Raw genomic sequence first — 21,762 nt, forward strand, 5'->3', positions numbered from 1 at the left:
TTGTTTTGTCAACCTAAACTTTGCTTGTACAGTTTGGACATACATAGTATTCATTTATCTCTTTATTAGCATCCGTTCGTCCAGCACCAGCCAGGTGAACAAGCTGACCATGGCCTCCAAAGACTCGACCATCCTGGCTGAGGGCGGCAGCAGCCCCGACCTCTCAGAGGAGTCAACAGGACCCAGGCGGGTGGAGGACAATGAGCGTGACTTGGTCCAGTACAGCTACTCCTTCTTCCACTTCATGCTCTTCCTGGCCTCACTTTACATTATGATGACCCTCACCAACTGGTACAGGTCAGTCCTCCGCCTCCCAACACAGCCTATAGATGTCGGATCACTAACAAAAAATGTACCAATAAGACGTTGTTGCTGCAGGACAATGCAGACTGAATTTTTGTAAATGTTGAAGACTGAGAGACCTTTTGTTGTGTTCTGTTCTCGACAGCCCCGATGCAGACTACACCATAACCAGCAAGTGGCCAGCAGTGTGGGTGAAGATCACATCCAGCTGGGTGTGCTTGGCCCTGTACACGTGGACCCTGGTGGCCCCGCTGATCCTCACCAACCGAGACTTCAGCTGATCAGCGACTCCACCCTGGCCTCCACAAAGCAGAAACTCTGACCATACTGCCTACATCTTATTCTCAAAATGAACTCGCATTTTATACATTTGACTGGAGTTTAGTTTAATTATTTCAGTTGAACAATTGGGTCAGGTTTAGAGGTGCCCTAACAGCTGCTTCAGGTACAGGTAATTACTGTAGTGAAAACATCCCATTCGTTTGTTTACATTTGTAATGTGAACTGAATAATATTGTGAATTTTCAATCAAATACAATGTCAAAAAAATGTATGTGCTCTCAACAATCTAAATTTAACAAAAAATATTCGTCAGATTTAATAAAATCCAAATATTTTCATTCTGCTTAGAAATATGAATGTATTAAAGTAATAACAATGGTTTGTAAACCGCACACAGTAGTAAGCCCATATAGTTTACTGCTATGCCTTCCAATGCCTTATAGCCTGTAACATTTTTCAGATATGTGAATATATTAGGAGTAATATGAAGTACATGATTGTAGTAGTAAACTGTTGTTGGTAAACATGGCACATTCCTACAATATGACTCAAAGTCAAGATTCTGAAAAATATCTATGGACCAAGATATTTAATGTAAAGGTGTCTATCAGATGTGATAGTTTCAGGTTTTAATATAAATCTGCACAGTGACAGACATGCACTGGACAGACAGATACAATCAGAAAAAAATCTTTAAAGCTGATATGAGTGATGATGTAATTATTCTCTGTGCATCATTGTATGACTCTAAATAGTACGCAATAGCTTTTATGTTTATTATGATTTTACTTGCAAAGAGTGTCATATTTTTTTTAATCTAAGAATTACATTTTGTAAGAAATGTCAGGGAATGCTATTTGAATGGTTAAATATGTTTGAGAATATGAATCAAACCAGACTTGTATGATACAAACGCTGACCAAATGCCTTGTAAGCCAAAGTGATTTACTGTAGTCAGTATGTAATTCATGGTCATTTCTGTTTGCTTTGACTCCGTTTTCACAACCGAGATTCTCTGTGCAAAGCTCAACAATATTAAATGATCTAGTCCAACGTGCATGTCCATTGACTTCCAGACTCATTTTGCGTTCTGGGAATCATTCTCGCAGCATTCGTATAAAAGCCTCTCAACTAACAAAATGTGACGATAGTCTGTGTTCTGAAAATGATCTAATGATATTTGGTTTTACTACGTCCCTATTTTATACAGTCTATGCTAGGTACGAAAGCTATCAAATCCTTACAATAAAATGCTACGTGTTTGGTCAGAGGGAAACAACAGTGCATATATAAGTTTGTTATCAGACAAGCAAAGCAGTTTATTTTGTACAGTTTTTTTAAATAAAAAATGTTCACACTGAATCTGGGAGCTTCATGTTAATGTGGAGTAACCTTGAGGACATCCATTGGTCCTCCAATGGATGTGTTCAATAAATTGTGGGCATAAGAACGTCAATGCATAGAGCAGAGATAATATACTTTGACATTTTCCTACAACAATTGTATTTAAGAAAATTGGACACAAACACCTAGCATTTGCACAAATGTCCTTATTATTTCCAGGATTTGGGTAATCAATGGACCACAATGTGTTCAATTAGTACAATTCCCAGTGAGCTGCTATTGTGACCTAGAGTATTTTAGTCAGCTCAACAAATCCCAATTTTTTTTTTTAGTGTGATGGAAATCTTAGAGCTAGTTCCCTCGAGACAGAAAAATTTCAGCAGACCCAGATGTCTTAAGCAGTAACATTTATTGTTTCTCGATCGAGGAGAACAGGGAAACACCACGTGTGAAACACAGCGGACTGCTCCCCAATTCTGAAGATGGTGTCCTTGAGCACAGTATTTAACCTTCCCCAGACCAGCTAAGTTCTGCTATATCCAAATAGGGTTAGTTCTACATCAGCCTGGCATGTGTGAGGATTCTATTGGATATAGGATCTAAACAAGGAAATACATCTACCATTGCTGTGCTAGCAACAACATAGCCTCTGTACACTCTTATACAGCGTCTCCAACCAGGCGCCTCAATCAAATTGATTTTAATTTTAATTTTATGTTATGTAATGCAAAGTAACCTGATGAAGGTCTGTCAAAGGTTGTCACTAAATATCTATAATGCAAGTGAAAAGAGTTTTTTGTTCTACACCTCTAAAGGAGTTTTTTGTTCTACACCAAAAAGTAAAAATTGATTAAAAGAAATTATAAAAAAAGTTTTTTTAAATATTCTAAAACATTAGTGCGTGCATATATATTCACCTCCTTTGTTATGAAGCCCCTCAATATGATGCGGTGCTACCAATTACCTTCAGAAGTAAATTAAGTAAATTAAGTCCAACTGTGTGCAATCCAAGTGTCACATAAACTAACGGAGCACCAGTAAATCCATTATTACAAAATAAAAAGACTGCAGCTCCACAACAAAGCTGCTGAGTGAGGACCAAGATCTCTATCTGTCCATAGGAGTACCTTAGGCCGTGTAAAATACAGAGCTGGGCTTTATGGAAGACTGGCCAGAAAAAAAGACTGACAAAACACGTTTGGAGTCTCCCTCATGCCTTTTCGTGTTTTCCTTTCTTTTCCTTCCACATTTGATGACTCAACCTTGAGTGTTGATGTGGTACAGGACATCTTTGTATCCTGGAGCAGGGAAGCTGGAGTGGTAGACTCGGCAGGTGCATGCGGCCTTCTCGTCCTCTCTGGCCATGCGCAGCTGAATCTCACTCCACATGCTGTAGAGGCGGTTGTGGTCGGAGAAAAGTCTGAAGTGTGTGACAGTGCGGACCTGCTCCCCGTCGCTCCTGGACCTCTCCAGGTCAATGTCCCTGGGGTAGAAGTACTCCACCCGACAGCAGAGGACCAGCAGCCCCTCCACCTTGGGGATCTGAGGGATGCTGGAGATCTGGAGGAAAGACGGCTCCACTGGAAGTGTGTGAGATAATAATTATGATATAGAACATACCCTCATATGTTCCATCTGCTGGAAATATCCATCAATAAGCATTTCCAGTTGGTTTTGCCAGCTAGAACTAGTTAAATGTGAAGATTATGACACTTACTGTTCTTTCAATTTATAAAATATAATCTCACTAGATTATATCATGAGGTCAGTTAGCCTGAACTTTATGCAAGAAGAAAAGCTTCTTTGAATTTGCATAAACACCGGTAAGTGTTCTGCTGACATGATCTTGACTGATTGAACTTGCCTCGCTAATATATCTTTCCTTATGTATTGATGTATGTTCATAGCTGTCTGTGGTTTATCTGTCCAGACAGTGTGCCTTTAAAGTCAATCAATACTTTTATAATAAGGACGTGTCGAATGACAACGTGAAAACAATGTGACAATGTGAAAGGGGTTTGCTTGTAGAGGTGACGGGGCAAATGGGGTAAATAAGTGTTTTAGTGGCACTCCTCTGTGGTAATATTTATCATTATACTAAAATTTAAGTTCAATGGCCAGACAGAATAGTTTTAAAATAATGATTTTAATTGCGCTTGGCTCAAGAGGCTACTATGTGGAAAAGCCCCACATTCACAATGTGAAGTGCTTCAAAGCCTTTGGCAATGTAGACGATGATGGCACAAACTTGATGTCATCTGGGGCTGATTACCTGTTGCACCACTGCAATTCGAAAAGTATTAGCTAAGTACTGCTGTCATTATTTTCTCGTGGCTGGCAGATGTTTGTATTTCTTTTAAAGAAAATTGTAACTGTGGTCACTATGAACAGTGTGGATTATCTTCTACAGCACACATTTAAAAGCCTTTTGAAGAGGAACTTGAATTTAAACACCTCGGTTGCATCCAGCTGCAATGTATACCAAACCTCTGGTTAAAATAATTTAGTTTACATTAAGTTTAAAAGTTTAAAAGTCCTGGAAAAAAGAATTGAAACTGAAAGTACAAGTTTCAGTCATTAACTTTGAAAAATACAACAATGTATTATAAAAAAAAAGTGAATGAAAAGGTTTTTGGGTTTGAATATAATTTCGATGAAAATTTGGAATTGTTTTCTATGAAATATTTCATTTCATTTTTCACTTTCATATATTTTTTGATATTTGAGGTCTTATAGTTTTCAGTTGCAGATTTCCTATTTTCAGTTTCAGATCGCATTTTTTTCAGATTCAGACTTTTGGCGTTGATCTGGCGTGGGGGGCGTGGCTTCAACTGAGAGGTGCTGTAATCAACAAAGAAGGCTGATGACATTCCTCAACCCCGTTGCCTTCAGGAAATGTAGGTATAGCGAGAATTATGACCCAACACGTTCTAAGCACCATATTCATGTGATTGGCAGTAAAAAAATTGACACCAGTGACAAAGGTCTGTTTAGCAAGCTCTTTTAGACTGTAGTTGGCTCGAATCGCAGTATAAAAGCTATAAACTATGCCAGACTGTTCCGCTCAACAACCACACTTTCATATCTAAAGTTTTGCACTTCAAAATACCACTGTGAATACAGCGTAGTAACTGCTTGCGATGGCGTCTGCTTCATACGGACAACCTGTTGGCGCTGGTGTCACCCTGCGTGACACCACCTGTGCTTGAGAAATTACAGATTATGTGGTGATTATTTGTGGTTATTTATACATTAAGTCACATCTGTTCAGTGTCCGTGAAATGTTTTGATTTGGGAGGATGGTTACCTTGGGCGTTTCTTAGAACACAGCATATATAGCCATGCTTTTCAAACATGTAAAGTCCACGCCCTCATTTCTGAATTATATTCAGACTATTTCAGACTATATTTCAGATCCTCCCAAATCAAAACGTTTCATGGACACGGACAACCTTTTGGCGCCATATGGGACCCTATGTGATCTCTGATGTGTTTGTCTCAAGTTCGCTGAAGCCAACAGAGGAAGCAGTGTTCACTACCATCATACTATAAAGGACAAATAAGGACTAGATAAAAGAGAAAAAGAAGATTCCTCCCCTGGGGACCGTGGATATCCACAGTAGATTTATGGAACTCTGGCAAATAGTTTCAAGATACCGTGGAGCCAAGTGTAAATCCATAGGGATGGTTTGACCTGATGGTGGCACTAGACAAAAGGTCAGGGGGTCAAATATACAAGCTACACCAAATTATTGAACACTTCAACATCAAGTGATCTCTCCTGTTCGTTTTGGTAAACATAATAGAGTGACGTGCATACAGTGTGCTCTTGGAGCTACAGGTACCCCCCTTTTACCCGGACTGTGGTCTCTCTGCTGAAGCTCTTGCCCTAGCCCAGCACCACACACTGGTATTCGGTCCGGTCTCCAGTGACAGTCAGGACAGGCCCGTTCGCTCAGATCCTCACGACAAACAGAGAAACAGATTTGGACTGGACCGCTGAGTCGTCGCCGCTTCTTAATTTAAACCACTTCACCTTGACCTCCCGCTGTCTGGCTCCTCGGACGGTGCATTTGAGGTCGGTCAGCACCCGAGCATATCCGATGCTGGGCTGGCTGATTTTAGAAACACTTGGTGGAGCTGTGGAGAGAGATATAAATTACGTTGCACAAATAAGACAGCGACAATCAAATACTTTTTCTTCATTCTGATATTTTTCTTTGTAATTATTATAATGATTCAAACTTGAATTGTACATATATTATGACAAATTGACAGTCGACAGATCTTAACCCAACTTTGTTCAGTTGGAAGTCGAGGAAATGAAGAACAAATGAGGGAATATATTTGAAGAATGTTGCAGAGGGTCTAAGGAGCCCTGAAGCTGTTCTTGAGGCTCTAAACAACACCTTTCTTATGCACTTGTTTTGTCCTTATATTTGACCAGTAGCTGCTCTGATTGCTCCATGTTCTGCTGAATAGTTTAGGCTCAAACACTGCATCACATTTTACAAGCTCATACGTTTTAAACATAAACCGCTTTGCAAACTGATCATTAAGATGAACGTTAAAGTACAAGATTTCTCTCCCAAATATAGGGAAGAAAGACATAAACTCTCACAAAATGGAAAAAGTGGATTGAAGATGCCCTTTTGTTTCTTGTGTGTGTGTTATTAGGAGGGTATGGTACCTGATCAAGAACAGGCTTTCGGGGATCAAATATCTTTTTGAGGGAATTACCAAACGTCAAAGCAGCAGGACAACAACAATTGGACTTGTCCTGCAGAGCAAACATAACTACCCAATATGAGCAGAATAACAGCAAGTTGAGGGGAGATGGTATGTGCTCTGTCGGGTTATCACTATGGTAAATTGTGAAATGGGCATTATGTGAAATTTAAAAAATGTAGCAATTTAATTTACGTAAACCAGTTGAACTGGTTGCTCTGTATTACATCCATCAATCATTTAATAAAGATTGATGAATTTAACAAAGCTCTATTTATTAAAAAAAATCCCAAGTTAAACGTTGACGGCATATTTATCCAGCTTTGGGAAATGTTTTGTTAAAAGACGCATGAACCACTGTGCAGGCACTCTATTTGTTACACAGCTTCATGCTTCCAATGCTAGCTAAATATGCCATTGAACTTTCTTCTTAGAAATTTTTTATTAAAATGACTGAGGCTGGGCAGTGAAAAACAGACAAATTAAACTCTCTGTTAGGTTTAGATTTAGTAAACACTATAACATAGGACCAAGAGACAGAAGAATCATTAAATGGTATTTAATTATCTTGCAAGAGGAGCATGCATCCACATTCAAAGCAAATGTGCATCTAAGCTCGAAGAGGCAGTCCCTTCGTACATCATTTATAGGGTCACAATATGATTACATAAGATACAGAGGTTACAGCCAATAGTTCATCTCCTCATGTGATCGTTGCACAAAGTGGCACAACACAATCGCAATCATTGTACAACACAATATAACACGTATTTTTCCATCACTCTCTCCCATATCTGTGGAGGTGTTTCTATTCACCAATAAAAGAGTCTCATGCATCCAGTTGTGATTAAAGAGGTCTCTGATCCTCCCAGTGAGTTTTGCCCAAGTTTTCTTCATTATCATCATCATTGTTATAAATACGAGGCCTTAGGCCTAAGTTGACAGGAAATATGGGAAGAGAGTTAAGGGGGATGACATGCAACAAAGGCTCCCAGTACTATGCAATTGTATGACCTTTTATGAGGTTTTTAATGATATTTGTATCGCATAATATACATTAATAACTTTTTAATTATATTTTGTGGCATACTATACTATGATACTTTTAAATTATATTTTTATGGCAAACTATACTAAGACATTTTCCATTACGTTTTTATGGCATATGATAGTATATACTATACTATAATTATTTTTAAGGACATAGTTTTAGAAAACTATGTAATAACCTTTTTTATGGTATACAATATTATAACATTTTGTATGACATTTTTATGGGACATTAAACTGTGAAATGTTTTACTATGTAATTTTTTAGTAAATCTTTAAATTACGCAGTAAACTGATTAGTAAATATTTGCATATTTCCAATATGAAGTCTGCACAGTACATTATCACACGGTAAGAGAATCAAGCGACAATTTAACTGCAAGCAGCTTGGTCAATACATTCTTAAACTCCACAGTCTTCACTAATTATCAGTGGTGTGTTTATTATCGGCTGTTGTTGCCTTCATGTTTCTTTGTGCTTTAGGATAGTTTTGTTAAATTTGCACCCAGAGCGTTCTGAGCAATCAATGGATATATGTAGTTGTTATTCCGTTTTTACACATTTTATTGGACTTCTGTACTGTAAATATTTTTTATCCATGTTAACTTTTCCCCCTGACGCCTAGAAGATCACATTCCCATAGCCAAAAGTCTTGTGTCATGTGCGATATGAACACATATCTGAGATTCAATTACCATTTTTTGTTTCTTTTGTATCAATGGTGATTTAACTATTTATACATCCACGTATAAATATCATCACTGTAGCGTACATATTGTGATAGACAATTGTGTTTGAAAAAAAAGAGATGTAAATAACATGATGTGTAAAACAGCGTTGAGCTCATACATGCATTATTACAAAAGGAGACCAGGCGGAACAATTCAATTCAATTCAGTTTATTTTGTATAGCCCAGAATCACAAATTACAAATTTGCCTCAGAGGGCTTTACAATCTGTGCACATGCGACATCCTCTGTCCTTCCCTCACATCGGCACAGGAAAAAATCCCCTAAAAAATCCCTTTAACAGGGAGAAAAAAGGAAGAAACCTATGGGAGAACGACAGAGGAGGGATCCTTCTCCCAGGATGGACAGAATGCAATAGATGTCATGTGTACAGAATGAGCAGCATAACAGAGATACAACACATTCAATGTATATGACATAAATGATTCATATAATAACACTACTTATAATAACAGCAGCAATTATTACAGTAGAATTATAGCCATGAAAATAGGGATAGTAATGTGACTAATAATAATAATCGAAGTAGCAGTGGGTGTCAGTCGGCTCACAGCAGGAGGCACGACTACGGTCCAGGTACCACAACGATTCATGGAAACCTGCAGAACGAGAAAGCAAAAGGGCTTCAGGGTGGAAGTAAAGCTATATGAAGCTTAATGGTACAGGTAATAGTAATAGTAATGTGACTAGTAATAATAATAATGGTGGTAGCAGTCGGTGTCAGCAGGGCCGTAGCAGGATGCACGTCCACGGTCCAGGTACAGCCACGATTTATAGAAGCCTGCGAAGCGAGAAAGCACAAAGACTCCAGGGTACAAGCAAGTCAATAAGCGTAATAGTACAGGCAATAATAATAGTAATGTGACTAATAATGATAGTGGTAGTAGTAGTGGGTGTCAGCAGGGCCTCAGTAGGTGGCACGATGACAGTCCAAATATAACCCCGATTCCTGGGAACCTGCGAGGCGAGAAAGCACAAGAACTCCGGGGAAGAAGCAAAATCAGTAATGTGCATAAATAGGAGATTAATACATAAAGATGGAGGGAGAGAAGAGGAGAGAGGAGCTCAGCGTATCCTAGGTAGTCCCCGGCTGTCTAGGCATATAGCAGCATATCTAGGGGCTGGACCAAGGCGAACCTGAACCAGCCCTAACTATAAGCGCTATCAAAAAGGAAGATCTTAAGCCTGCTCTTGAAAGTGGTGAGTGTGTCTGCCCCCGGACTGAAACTGGAACCTGGTTCCACAGAAGAGGAGCCTGATAACTGAAGGCTCTGGCTCCCATCCTACTTTTATATACTCTAGGAACCACAAGTAACCCTGCATTGATTGAGCGCAGCTCTCTAGTTGGGTAATATGGAACTATAAGTTCCTTAAGATAAGACGGTGCCTGACCAGTTAGAGCTTTGTAGGTAAGTAAAAGAATTTTAAATTCTATTCTTGATTTAACAGGGAGCCAGTGCAGAGAAGCTAATACTGGAGTAATATGATCTCTTTTCTTAGTTTTTGTTAAAACACGTGCTGCAGCATTCTGGATCAACTGTAAAGATCTAAGAGACCTATTAGAGCAGCCTGATAATAAGGAGTTACAGTAATCTAGTCTAGAGGTAACAAATGCATGAACTAGTTTTTCTGCATCGCTTTGAAACAGGATTTGCCTGATTTTCGCAATGTTACGTAAATGAAAAAAGGCTGTCCTTGAGATCTGTTTTATATAAGAGTTAAAAGACAGATCCTGGTCAAAGATAACTCCAAGGTTCTTAACGGTAGTGCTGGATGCTAGAGCAATGCCATCTAGAGAAACTATATCGTTAGATAATTGAATTCGAAGGTGATCTGGGCCTAGTAGGATAACTTCTGTTTTTTCAGAGTTTAACATTAAAAAGTTACAGGTCATCCAGGTTTTTATGTCCGTAAGACATGCTTGAAGTTTAGAGAACTGGTTAGTTTCGTCTGGCTTAATTGATAGATATAACTGGGTATCATCTGCATAACAATGAAAGTTTACTGAGTGTTTTCTGATAATATTCCCCAAGGGAAGCATATATAAGGTAAATAAAATAGGTCCAAGAACAGACCCCTGTGGAACTCCGTGACTAACCCTGGTTTTCATCGAGCTTTCATTGTTTACATATACAAACTGAGATCGGTCTGATAAATACGACTTAAACCAGCTAAGTGCGGTTCCTTTAATGCCTATAAGATGCTCCAATCTCTGTAATAGGATTTGGTGATCAATGGTATCAAATGCAGCACTAAGGTCTAGCAATACAAGTACAGAGACAAGTCCTTTGTCTGAAGCTATTAGAAGGTCATTGGTAATTTTCACCAGTGCCGTCTCTGTGCTATGATTCACTCTAAATCCTGACTGAAAATCCTCAAATAAACTATTGTTATGCATAAAGTCACAGAGCTGATTTGCTACTGCTTTCTCAAGGATCTTAGAGAGGAACGGAAGGTTAGATATAGGTCTATAGTTAGCCAACACCTCTGGATCTAGAGTAGGTTTCTTAAGAAGAGGTTTAATTACAGCTAGTTTGAAGGCCTGTGGTACATGGCCCGTCAGTAAAGACAGATTGATAATTTCTAATAAGGAGTTGCTAATTAAAGGTAAAACTTCCTTAAGCAGCCTAGTCGGAATCGGGTCTAAGAGACAGGTGGAAGGTTTAGACTTAGAAATAGTTAAAGTCAATTGTTGAAGGTCGATGGGAGAAAAGCCATCTAAATATATTTCAGGTTCTACAGCTATGGATCGATCGGTACTGGTTGAGGGCAGTAGATTATAAATTTTTTCTCTAATAGTTAGAATCTTATCATTAAAGAAGTTCATGAAGTCACTACTACTGAGGTTTATAGGAATACACGGCTCAACAGAGCTGTGACTCTCTGTCAGCCTGGCTACAGTGCTGAAGAGAACCCTGGGGTTGTTCTTATTTTTCTCTATTAATGCTGAGTAATAGGCTGCTCTAGCATTACGGAGTGCCTTCTTATATATTTTAAGACTGTCTCGCCAGACTAACCGCGCTTCATCCACATTGGTGGAACGCCATATCCTTTCAAGTTTTCGTGATATTTGCTTTAAATCGCGGGTTTGAGGATTATACCATGGAGCAAACCTCCTTTCTTTTATTAGCTTCTTTTTTAGAGGAGCTATAGAGTCTAGTGGCATTCGCAGTGAGCATGCAGCACTATCAACAAGATGGTCAATCTGAGACGGACTAAAGCTAGCGTAGGAGTCCTCTGTTATATTGAGCAATGGTACTGAATAAAACCCTGAAGAAATCGCTTCTTTAAATTTAGCTACAGCATTATCAGATAGACATCTAGTGTAGAAACATTTGCCTAATGGCGTACACTCTGGTAGAACAAATTCAAAGGTTATTAGAAAATGGTCCGATAAAAGAGAGTTCTGTTGAGAGACAATTACATTTTCTACTTCAATACCATAAACCAGAACAAGGTCGAGGGTATGGTTAAAACAGTGAGTCGGTTTATGTACACACTGACAGAAGCCAATAGAATCTAGTAATGAACCAAACGCAGTACTAAGGCTATCATTATACACATCCACATGAATATTAAAATCCCCTACAATAATAACTTTATCTGTCTTAAGGACTAAACTAGATAAAAACTCTGAGAATTCAGATAGGAATTCAGAATACGCACCTGGTGCACGATACACTATAACAAATAAAATTGACTTTAATGCTTTCCGCTCGGGTTTGAAAGACTAAGAACAAGGCTTTCAAATGAGTTGTAATTTAATTTAGGTTTAGGGTTTATTAATAGGCTTGAGTCAAAGATAGCTGCTACTCCACCTCCTCGGCCTGTGCCTCGAGGAATATGAGTATTAATATAACTTGGAGGAGTTGATTCATTAAGGCTAACGTACTCTTCATGACACAGCCAGGTTTCAGTAAGACAAAATAAATCAATATGATTATCTGATATTAAATCATTTACAAGTACACCCTTAGATGACAGAGATCTAATATTTAAGAGTCCACATTTAACTGTCCTGTTTTGATGCACTGTTGCATCGGTTGCCTTAACTTTTATTAAGTTATTTTGTATAACTCCTCTTCTGTTGACTTTAAATAATTGAAGTGGCCGTGGGGCAGACACAGTCTCTATAGGGTTTTGGGTGGGTAACTGGGTGGGTAACTGCTCCAAAGGAAGCGCAGAGACGTGTGAAAGACTGCGACTCTGCTTCTGCTTCCTGGTCTGAACTCTGGGTCATGGATTAGGTCCACTAATGAACTGGGTCAGATTTCTAGAGATGAGATCCGCTCCATCCAAAGTAGGATGGATGCCGTCTCTCCTAATCAGACCAGGTTTTCCCCAGAAAGTATGCCAATTGTCTACGAAGCCCACATTGTTTGCAGGACACCACCTCGACAGCCAGCGGCGGAATGATGACATGCGGCTATACATCTCATCATTGACCAGATTAGGGAGAGGGCCAGAGAATACTACGGAGTCCGACATCGTCTTTGCGTACGAACACACCGATTCCACGTTCAATTTAGTGACCTCCGAGCGACAAAGATAGGAAAACTGGCTCAGACCTCAGAGGGTGTTAAAAACTGTGTTTTAGGATTGAGTCAATCTGAGATATAAATAAAGGTATGGAAATTTGAATGGTGTCTGTATCTTATTACATTGTAATTTTTAGGTATTTGTTTTGTATACTACTTATATCATAAGTTGTAGAGAATTACATAGTATGGAAGTATGAAAAAGAGAATAACCCCCAAAACCAAAATGAATTTCAAAACTCTGTATTCAATCTTTAAAAGTGGAGCTCTGAGTGTCTGGTTTGAACATCGTAAGAGGAGATATATTTTGAAATCTTAAGCTCTACATGGATCATGGAGTTAAATTATTTTTTGATATATCTCCAAACTCTATTGATTTATCATATATAACGTTGTTATTAACATAAAAATATTTATATTTTTACTCCTCACTTAACACATTTAGCGTTAAATGTTCTTTAAAAATGGTGTCTGTTTGGAATTTCCCTCTATGACGACATTATATTCAAAAGCCTCTAGGCTGTAGTTATATAATAGATACATATTTTGATATTAATATTGTTTGAGCTGTACGGCAGATGTCAGAGCATTGCTTAATTCAGTTTAGAGACCGGATGGCCTCTGCTGTTTTCTACATTAAATAAACTAAACCCCAAAACAACTCTTAACAAACATGAAATCAGTGTTCATAAACATTTTAAGAACAACATTCAAACTACAACTTAAGGTCAAAGCAGACACTTTGTTCGGAGTGACTGCATACCACTAGTTTTTTTAAGATGACTGTGCTGTTAACTGTGACTTAGAAAGATCTCAATATATTAAACCTGTGTCTGACAGCTACATGAGAACCCCAGAGTCTTCTGATTTATGATAATTCAGCTAACAAGTCAAAAGCATATGAGCTGCATACCAATCAAACTTAATGTGGTGGTTAAAAACGCAACATATCCCAGGAAGCACTGATTTAGTGATGTTCAGGTTGCAGACATCAACCATTGATTAACAGAAAACAAGGCTTTTAACTTATGACATTCCACCAAACTCATCATGTTTTTATCCAAAACATCTTTCGACCTGAAAGCATGCACACTTAATTTAAGGTCTGTAGTAAAGTGGGGCAACAGGAACTTACAGTTCATGCTACCACAATATCAGTAACAAAGGATATGAAGAAGCTGATGTGTCTGACTTTGTGTATCAAATATTTATAGACATAAACTGTTAGAAAATGTACAAACATCATTACAAAGTCCATCTTTTTATTATATCGGCCTTCCATAAGAAGAAAAAACATTTTATAAACTTGTTTTTCATAATAACAACTTTGTTAATATAACATCATTTCAGAAACATCATTTCCAGAGAGGCTTGTCCCTGAACGCAGCACAGATCATCATCCCACCATCGACCTCTTCCTCCCTCTCAATCGGACCTCGTCCAGCTTTTTAATGACCGCTGAGGATTTCTTGGACGCGGCCGCGTAGCTCTTCAGCAGCCTCTCAAACAGAGCCTCTGTGTTCGGGTGGGTGCTGAGGAAGGCCTTCTCCAGCACGTACAAGTCCACCCCCTTGTCCTCCGGCAGGGCGGAGATGTAGCTCAGGCCGAAGTCGATGAGGAACAGCTCCGACTCCCCGTCCTCCGGGCCGCGTCTCAGCAGCATGTTGGAGGTGGTCAGGTCCCCGTGGACGACGTCCTCATCATGCATTTTGGCCAGGACCTGGCCCGCCCTCTCAGCCAGCCACTCCAGCTCCATACTGCATTCAGACTGCCGAGTGGAGGCGATGTGGTCGCGCACTGTCAATGAATTCTCGATTTCCTCCAGGAAAATACAGTGGGATGTGTAGTCCACAAAGTAGACTACAGGGGCAGAGATGCCTGAGGAGGACAGAGGTTGAAGGAGAGTTTTTATTATTCATTATTCAATATCAACAAATTTCACAAAAAGACTCAAACCACATGCTCACTGGTACACAGAAACAGACAAATAAACAAAAAAAAAGAAAAAAAAAAAGGATAAACGTTAACTATTTTTTACACAGAAATATATATAATATATATGAACATAAAAAAACACAAAAAACAACGACAATGAAGTTAGTAACTTGGTAGTAACTTGATTTGATTGGACCGTTTAACGGTGGGCCGGCTTATAATGTAGCCCGATAGGAAGCTTCAGAGGACTGTGGCTCGATCCCAACGACTTAAGCCACTTCACCTGGTATATGATTGAACATGAGAGGCTGCTTTGTTTAGTTTTTTTTTTACATTGTTTACTGCATGGTTTGAACGTCTTCCAGGCTCTTGCGTCACGAGGGGAGAGGTAGTTGTCAAATAATCTATTTACATGTTTATGTCAAAACAGCTCCAGTAACAAAATGAAAGAAATGGTTGATGAATAAACCAGCTGTGTAATAGTGTCTCTACTTCCACTCCTCTACCTTCATGTGCTAATACATCCTTGATGTTTCTGTGTAAATGTTGCTTAAACTGTGTGATCCAGAAACATGAAATCTGAAGGTGTACGGTTGAATAAAGAATATTTATTTAATTTACGTTTTGAGTATATTCTATTCTGTTCGTGTATTTTGTTTATTTATCAGACAGCAAACCCACCGCTTGCACGCAATGCAACCTGGTACATGTAGGCACAGCCGGCATGGTTTCTAAAATGTGATTTATTTTTAAATAAAGAAATAAGATAAAGAAAGAGAAAAAAGGAGACATCATCACAAATTCTGATTGTGTAATTACATACATATATCACAGGCAGTTCATGCCATTTATTTTTTTTGCAGTTGACCCCTGGCATGTTAGTTTGAATGTATGTAGTTTCTTATTGACAATTTGTGAAATTGTGCATGTGCATTTCTATATATATTTCTCTCTCTATATATATATATATATATATATATATATATGGAGCTCTTCTCGGGCTCCGTAACTGGACAATTATTCGGTTAACCCAGCACTGTCTCATGTAACAGAAGATTTTGTTGTAGCACCGGTTGGCTGGGATGAAGTTAATTTATCTTCTTTTTCAAACTGTTTTCATCTGATAACGATGCTGCTGTTAGTCAAAGCCAATCGGACCCCGAATCTGATAGAATTAGGGTCCAGACCGATGGCTGCTGTTGGACTTGCCTGCTCTCCGGCAGCGCAGTATGGAGCGGACCTCCTGCACCGTCCTTCGGTGGGTCAGCTTCTCGTCCAGCACCGGGTGTCTGTAGCGCTTTGTGAACCTTTCTTTTACAATAGTCGGCTTTCCCAGGAACTCCGCCCGGTACACCCGAGCTTCTGCTCCTTGTTTTAATAGCTCTGCTTTCCTGAGGAACTCTGGGACCGCCATGCTCTTTTCCTGGGCCATGTTTACTTCCGCCTCTTCTTCTTCTTCTTCTTCTTCTACTGTCTGCCACCTAGCGGCCACCAAAGAATCAGACACTAACCACAGAGGGAGAAGTCCGGCTGATATGACCAAGCGAAGAAGAAACGTTTTACTTTCACTACTTACCGTAACCATCTCTAAATCTACTTACACTAATATTTATGTATCGCTTACTTAAATTGCTTGATTTCCATTTTTTTAAAATTTAATATTTGGATTACAATCATTTAAGGAGAGTTGACTTTCATCATAGTAGCACATGAAGAGAGGTGGGGTCTTTTGAAGTTGGCTAAAATTAGTTTTCTAACATTTATCATCCCAAAATAACACCAAAAAACATTATTTTAATCAATAAGTAATGCTGTGGATTTACTACTTAACCATTCCATTAATTGTTTCAATTAATGGCTGTAACCCAACAACAGAAAAGAAAAGAATGCAAAACTCGTTTGCTTCACTCATCATGTAATGACCTTCAATTGCTCAAATATCATGGCAACGTCACTTTAACAATAACTTTCAATACAAATTTAAGATAAATTCGAGGTTTCAACATATAACAAATTACACTATCAGATGTCTTAGTATCAGAGGTGTTTTTAGTGTATATATAATCTGGTATCATATTCCTTGAAATATGATAAACTTTATCTTACCGTTTATATTGTGGCTTTATTTTCAAGTAAAATACATATTGACGCACACAATTCAAATGGTCGTATATTTCACGATAAGTGCGCTTCAGCCGACGGATAACCGGAACTTTGTGCAACACCTTTCAAACCCACGGAACTCTTAAGAGCGACGGACTTCCTGCTAGCGCTTAGTTGAAATAAAGTAACGCCAGACTTCACACTAAGGTAAGTCTGTGTTCATTTATGTTGTTATGACGACTGATTGGTGTCTAAATGTGTAATTTATGAAATGTGGCTCGTGTTGGAAATAAAAACACCACTTTACCATGAAACAGGAAGTGAACGCCACTAACCAATCAGCTCCAGGGAAAATGTGTCATGCGCGATAGAGCTTGTGATGGCAGTATGGTGCTCGTGAAGGTGAATGGGAGCTGACACGTTAGAACTGCATTGAGCTGTAGCAGTCCTCATTTAGAGATTACTGCGTTTTACCGGCGTTTCTAGCGTTTTCCACTAACGAACGACGTGGACTTCCTCTCAGGCTAACAGGTAAGAACCATGTTAGGACTGTTAAGAAGGGAAGTGTAGTTTTTCATCGTGTTGAGGTTATCAGTAAGGATTTTAAAGGAAGATTGGCATCAATACGACGAATAAAACATCACTAACATGAGCCAACGGTGTTAAGTCAGTGTTGTCATGAACAGATGTGGACGGACAAACATTCATAACACCGTCAACATGCTCGCTTTTATCCTGTAGATTCGAGCACGAGACAAGACACTGGCTGCTGGTCTTCCTATTTTCACTTTGTTTTTTAACATATGGCCTCCAAATATATGTTCTACCACGTTTTGGTTCGTCTTTGATAATCAACTACTGTTTATTATTTAAATTTGACTGCTAAAATGATTATGCTGAATATTTAACACAACAAATAAACATGCTGGTTCTCTGATCATCGGAAAGCTAATAAATAAGGTTAAACAAGTTCAGTACTTTTGGTCCAAAATAAATAAAAATACAAATGAGGCGATTTTTTTATTTTTGGGTGTCCTTAATCATTATATGCACAAACAAATTGAGCCAGATCATTTTTTCTACCATTTTTAATACGTAATAGGGCAGACACACAACAGCAGGCTTCTGAGTGTATGGTCGGTCAGTCTAACACATGTTGCCTATGAGTTCTGTTTCATCTCAAATACTCCTTCCATTTGTTTATCATGACACGACTTAAAAAAATGAAATTTAAATTTAGTAACATAAGAAGGAAGGCCAAGTCAGCAAATATGTTAAGATTGGAACTTGTTTGTTTGAAGCCGTTGGCCGAGACCTGATGAGGCTTTACTCATCTTTGATTTGGTCAATGGTCAGGAGATTTTCTTAAGCTGTGATTGGTTCTTCTATTTGAGTTGTTGCATGCATGAACTGCCGTGCCACGACCTTTGTGGGTCAAGCATTCCGAAATTGCAGCATGTGAGACGTGCTGAGACTTGCTGAGCTAATGAACAACATATTCCACAACAATTGTATCTTGTTGCTAAGGAAAATATCCCCGCTTTTGAAGTTGAATACTTCACAAAATCCCAAAGGCTTGGTGAGAACGAATTTCTGAAGCTGCATGAGAGGCGGTGGGGTTGTCGGCCAATATGGGGGAACTCTGAGGGCCCCTGTCTCCTGAGTGGTTGGCCATTCTTAATCAAACCACGTTCCAACTCTCTCTCATAAAGGAAAACATATTTTCAAATGGAAAGGGATGGGTCAGAAAGAGAGAACCATCTTAACATCTGTAGCTTACTATTATGTCTGTTAGAAAACAACTTTTCACAGTTGAGAGAACCAGAGAATATTTTTTTTGCAGACCTTTATGTTCTACCTGCCTCAAGTTTGAAGTCCTCTCTCTGCTCTGCTCAGCGGTCATGGCCGGCCTGTCCAGCTACGCCCTGCGCATGGCCAGACTGAGTGCTCAGATCTTTGGGGAGGTGGTGCGTCCGACGGACTCCAGATCTATGAAGGTTGTCCAGCTGTTCCAGGAGCCTCCCATGGCCAAGAGGAAGGAGGTGTACGACTGGTACCCACAGCACAAGATCTACTACTCCATGACCCAGAAGCTCCGGTTCATGGGACTGTTCAGGTACTCAAAATGACATGCTTGATCATTTATGTCCTTGGGTCTGCTGGAAGGATTTTCAATGAGAAACATCTATACAGGAAGTGTTGGGTGTCATTAGCAGTGGCCTTTGTATTGATCGTAAAAACAGTAAAATACCTTAGTTGAAAAAGAAAACTCTGCGCCCCGGTGACAATGTTTAAAGTTTGATCAAATGTTTGTTCTCCCTTCTCAGAGACGAGCATGAGGACTTCAAAGAGGAGATGCGTCGCCTGAGGAAACTGCGAGGAAAAGGGAAACCAAAGAAAGGAGAGGGGAAGAGAGCCAGCAAGAAGAAATGAGCTGCTTCTTTTTCTTTCTTTTTTATGCAGACAGACAACATTGGACTGTGTACACACTCTTTACTCTGCCATCCTCAAGGAGGAACAGGAAGGACGGGTGTGTTAAACATTTTATTAAATATATCAATAAAGATGCATCTGTTACTTCTTAAGTGTCTGTTATTACTATCACTGCTGATGGTACTGCTACTACTTTATATTGTTGCTAAAAAATATTATTACTGTTACTAGTACGACTACCATTAGTGGGCGATTACTACTACTACTACTGCTGCTGCTATTGTACTCTTAGTGCTTAAGGACTAGTGCTACTGCTATTGTACTCTTAGTGCTGAAGGACTAATACTACTACTACTGCTATTGTACTCTTTGTGCTTAAGGACGAGTGCTACTGCTGCTGGAAGAATCTAAACCAAAACGGTGTAAAAGATTAACAGGCTTTTAACCCTAAAAAGAACTAAATCCAATCAAATGTCTACTATAAACGATGTTTAAATGAGTTATTCAGTCCGTTATGAACTTCATCATTTGCAATGTGTAATATGATCTATGGCTTCACCACACAGTGGGGATTACACCAAAAGAAGACAAATAATTGAGTACTGATAAGATATCAACAAACCTGACTTTAAAAGTTATATTGATGATGTTTTTTTAAATCAGCAATATTTCAAAAATTCTGAGAGGACAGGGTGAGACATTGATTTAGTGCCAGAGGCATAAGGAGACCATGTAAGCAGTAGTGAAATTGCCAAAACAGGCCTATATTTTCTATTATATTGTGACATTATTACTTCAGTGCGGGTAGAAATATAACACTGTAAATGATTGTTTAAAAATACTGTAGTACAAATAAGTCCTGCAGATCATAAAAGTATCTCACCACATAGGTAAGTATTTATAGCATACTGGCCTCTCAATGTTATATTATTGTTGGATTATTTTTACTGATGTATTACTGTTGGCACCATGTTTATGTAGTTGCTGGTGGAGGTGAAGCTACCATTAACTCATTTACTATATAATGTCAGGTGGTTTGATCTGATCAGCTGTGGGGCTGGCCAAATGGAGAAAATCAAATACCACAATATTGATAATGTGACGATGTTGTTGACCCCTGGAGCTTTTTTGCTAAATATTTACACAATAAGATTTTTGATAAATAATCATCAGTTATGTGGACAAAGTAAATAATTGTAAAAGGCAAATAACAAAACAATTTAACACAACTTAACTGTAGTTGTTACGGTAAAATGTTTATATTAGGATACAGTCTTAATCTGAAATGTAACTACAGATGTTAGATAAGTGTAATGAAGTAACAGGCACAATATTCCCCCTCAAATGCAGTGGAAAAAGTACACAGTCAAATAAAGTAAAACTGTGAATGGCATATCATTCAGTACTAACTAACTAAATAAATATGCATATGAATTAAATAAATAAGGTAAAGAATATATAAGTCAATTTAAATCGTACAAATATCCATTAGTCTGTATAGTTCAATAAATAAACAGTTTTTTATTTCAAAAGGGACGTTTGTCAAAGGACTACTTTTATATATTTCAGGGTCATTTTATTTTATAATTCCAGATTTGTTTAGCTCAGGAGACTTTTGTTAAATAATTCCACATTTATTCCAGAGATCTTTTTATATCCATCTGTTATATTGCAATGAACCAAAGCACAAGAATTAGGCTAACTAGCTAGTGCAACCTTATTTATATTGTCTAATTTATATATATTTACATTTATTTATTGCCTCATTTGTTGACAGAATGTATTTCATATTTATGTATTTATCTTTTGTTATTTAATAATTAATTAAATGGCATTCCATAGCCTACCTCACACTTGTGGAGTACTTGATAATAACTTTATTTATAAAGCATCTTTAAAAACGGAGTTTACAAAGTTCTTTGATGGACAAAGCAGAAAAGCCTAGGCAATAAAACATCAGAAAACTCAACAATGAGGCCCAACAAAGAAAGACAAACTGAGCATAAAACAGTAAAATATTTAACACGGTAAAACCAATCGATGCAATAGAAATGAACTAACAAATAAAATATATAATAATATAGTAAAATTATTTAGTAAAACCAATAATAAAATAAAGCATTGACACGACGACATCACATAAATACCAGTCCGTAAAAATTAGTTTTAAGAAGTGATTTAAAAGAGATTACTGATTCTTCAAGCCTTATCTCCTCAGGCAGGTCATTCCAAAGCCGAGGGGCCCTGATGGCTTGACTTTGAAACAGCCAGAAGGGCCCCACCTGAGGATCTAAGGC

At 38.4% G+C, this 21,762-nt stretch overlaps 3 protein-coding genes across 4 annotated transcripts; 2 read left to right on the top strand and 1 right to left on the bottom strand.

Annotated features, from left to right (window-relative positions):
- Nucleotides 1-84: 84 nt before the first annotated feature.
- Nucleotides 85-1,716, top strand: LOC129116232 (serine incorporator 3-like). Its single transcript, XM_054627234.1, has 2 exons — nt 85-297; nt 449-1,716. Exons 1-2 carry the CDS (start codon nt 110-112, stop codon nt 582-584), a joined length of 324 nt encoding a protein of 107 aa, XP_054483209.1. The 5' UTR covers nt 85-109; the 3' UTR covers nt 585-1,716.
- Nucleotides 1,717-14,227: 12,511 nt separating this feature from the next.
- On the bottom strand, nt 14,228-16,389 carry LOC129116229 (EKC/KEOPS complex subunit TP53RK-like). The gene is made up of 2 exons (XM_054627229.1): nt 16,139-16,389; nt 14,228-14,872 (listed from the first exon to the last, which is right to left on the bottom strand). The coding sequence occupies exons 1-2, from the start codon at nt 16,359-16,361 to the stop codon at nt 14,391-14,393; spliced, it is 705 nt and encodes a 234-aa protein (XP_054483204.1). The 5' UTR covers nt 16,362-16,389; the 3' UTR covers nt 14,228-14,390.
- A 650-nt stretch (nt 16,390-17,039) lies between these two features.
- On the top strand, nt 17,040-19,600 carry LOC129116230 (28S ribosomal protein S33, mitochondrial-like). 2 transcript variants are annotated; one of them, XM_054627232.1, is made up of 3 exons: nt 17,040-17,239; nt 18,929-19,148; nt 19,360-19,600. In XM_054627232.1, the coding sequence occupies exons 2-3, from the start codon at nt 18,934-18,936 to the stop codon at nt 19,463-19,465; spliced, it is 321 nt and encodes a 106-aa protein (XP_054483207.1). In that variant the 5' UTR covers nt 17,040-17,239; nt 18,929-18,933; the 3' UTR covers nt 19,466-19,600. The 2 variants fall into 2 exon arrangements, with proteins under 2 accessions (XP_054483207.1, XP_054483205.1); XM_054627230.1 differs by lacking the exon at nt 17,040-17,239 and adding an exon at nt 17,373-17,563.
- The last annotated feature ends 2,162 nt before the right edge of the window (nt 19,601-21,762 follow it).

This window comes from Anoplopoma fimbria, unplaced genomic scaffold, assembly GCF_027596085.1.
Source record: "Anoplopoma fimbria isolate UVic2021 breed Golden Eagle Sablefish unplaced genomic scaffold, Afim_UVic_2022 Un_contig_8005_pilon_pilon, whole genome shotgun sequence".
Taxonomy (NCBI): Eukaryota; Metazoa; Chordata; class Actinopteri; order Perciformes; family Anoplopomatidae; genus Anoplopoma; species Anoplopoma fimbria.

Bases quoted from the DNA above. Each gene is read 5' to 3' on its own strand.
- LOC129116229 (XM_054627229.1), bottom strand. From the start codon at position 16,361: ATGGCCCAGGAAAAGAGCATGGCGGTCCCAGAGTTCCTCAGGAAAGCA. The intron at 14,873-16,138 runs GCAAGTCCAACA...TGTCCTCCTCAG, and splicing joins ACTGCGCTGCCGGAGAGCAG to GCATCTCTGCCCCTGTAGTC.
- LOC129116230 (XM_054627232.1), top strand. From the start codon at position 18,934: ATGGCCGGCCTGTCCAGCTACGCCCTGCGCATGGCCAGACTGAGTGCT. The intron at 19,149-19,359 runs GTACTCAAAATG...CTCCCTTCTCAG, and splicing joins CGGTTCATGGGACTGTTCAG to AGACGAGCATGAGGACTTCA.
- LOC129116232 (XM_054627234.1), top strand. From the start codon at position 110: ATGGCCTCCAAAGACTCGACCATCCTGGCTGAGGGCGGCAGCAGCCCC. The intron at 298-448 runs GTCAGTCCTCCG...TGTTCTCGACAG, and splicing joins ACCCTCACCAACTGGTACAG to CCCCGATGCAGACTACACCA.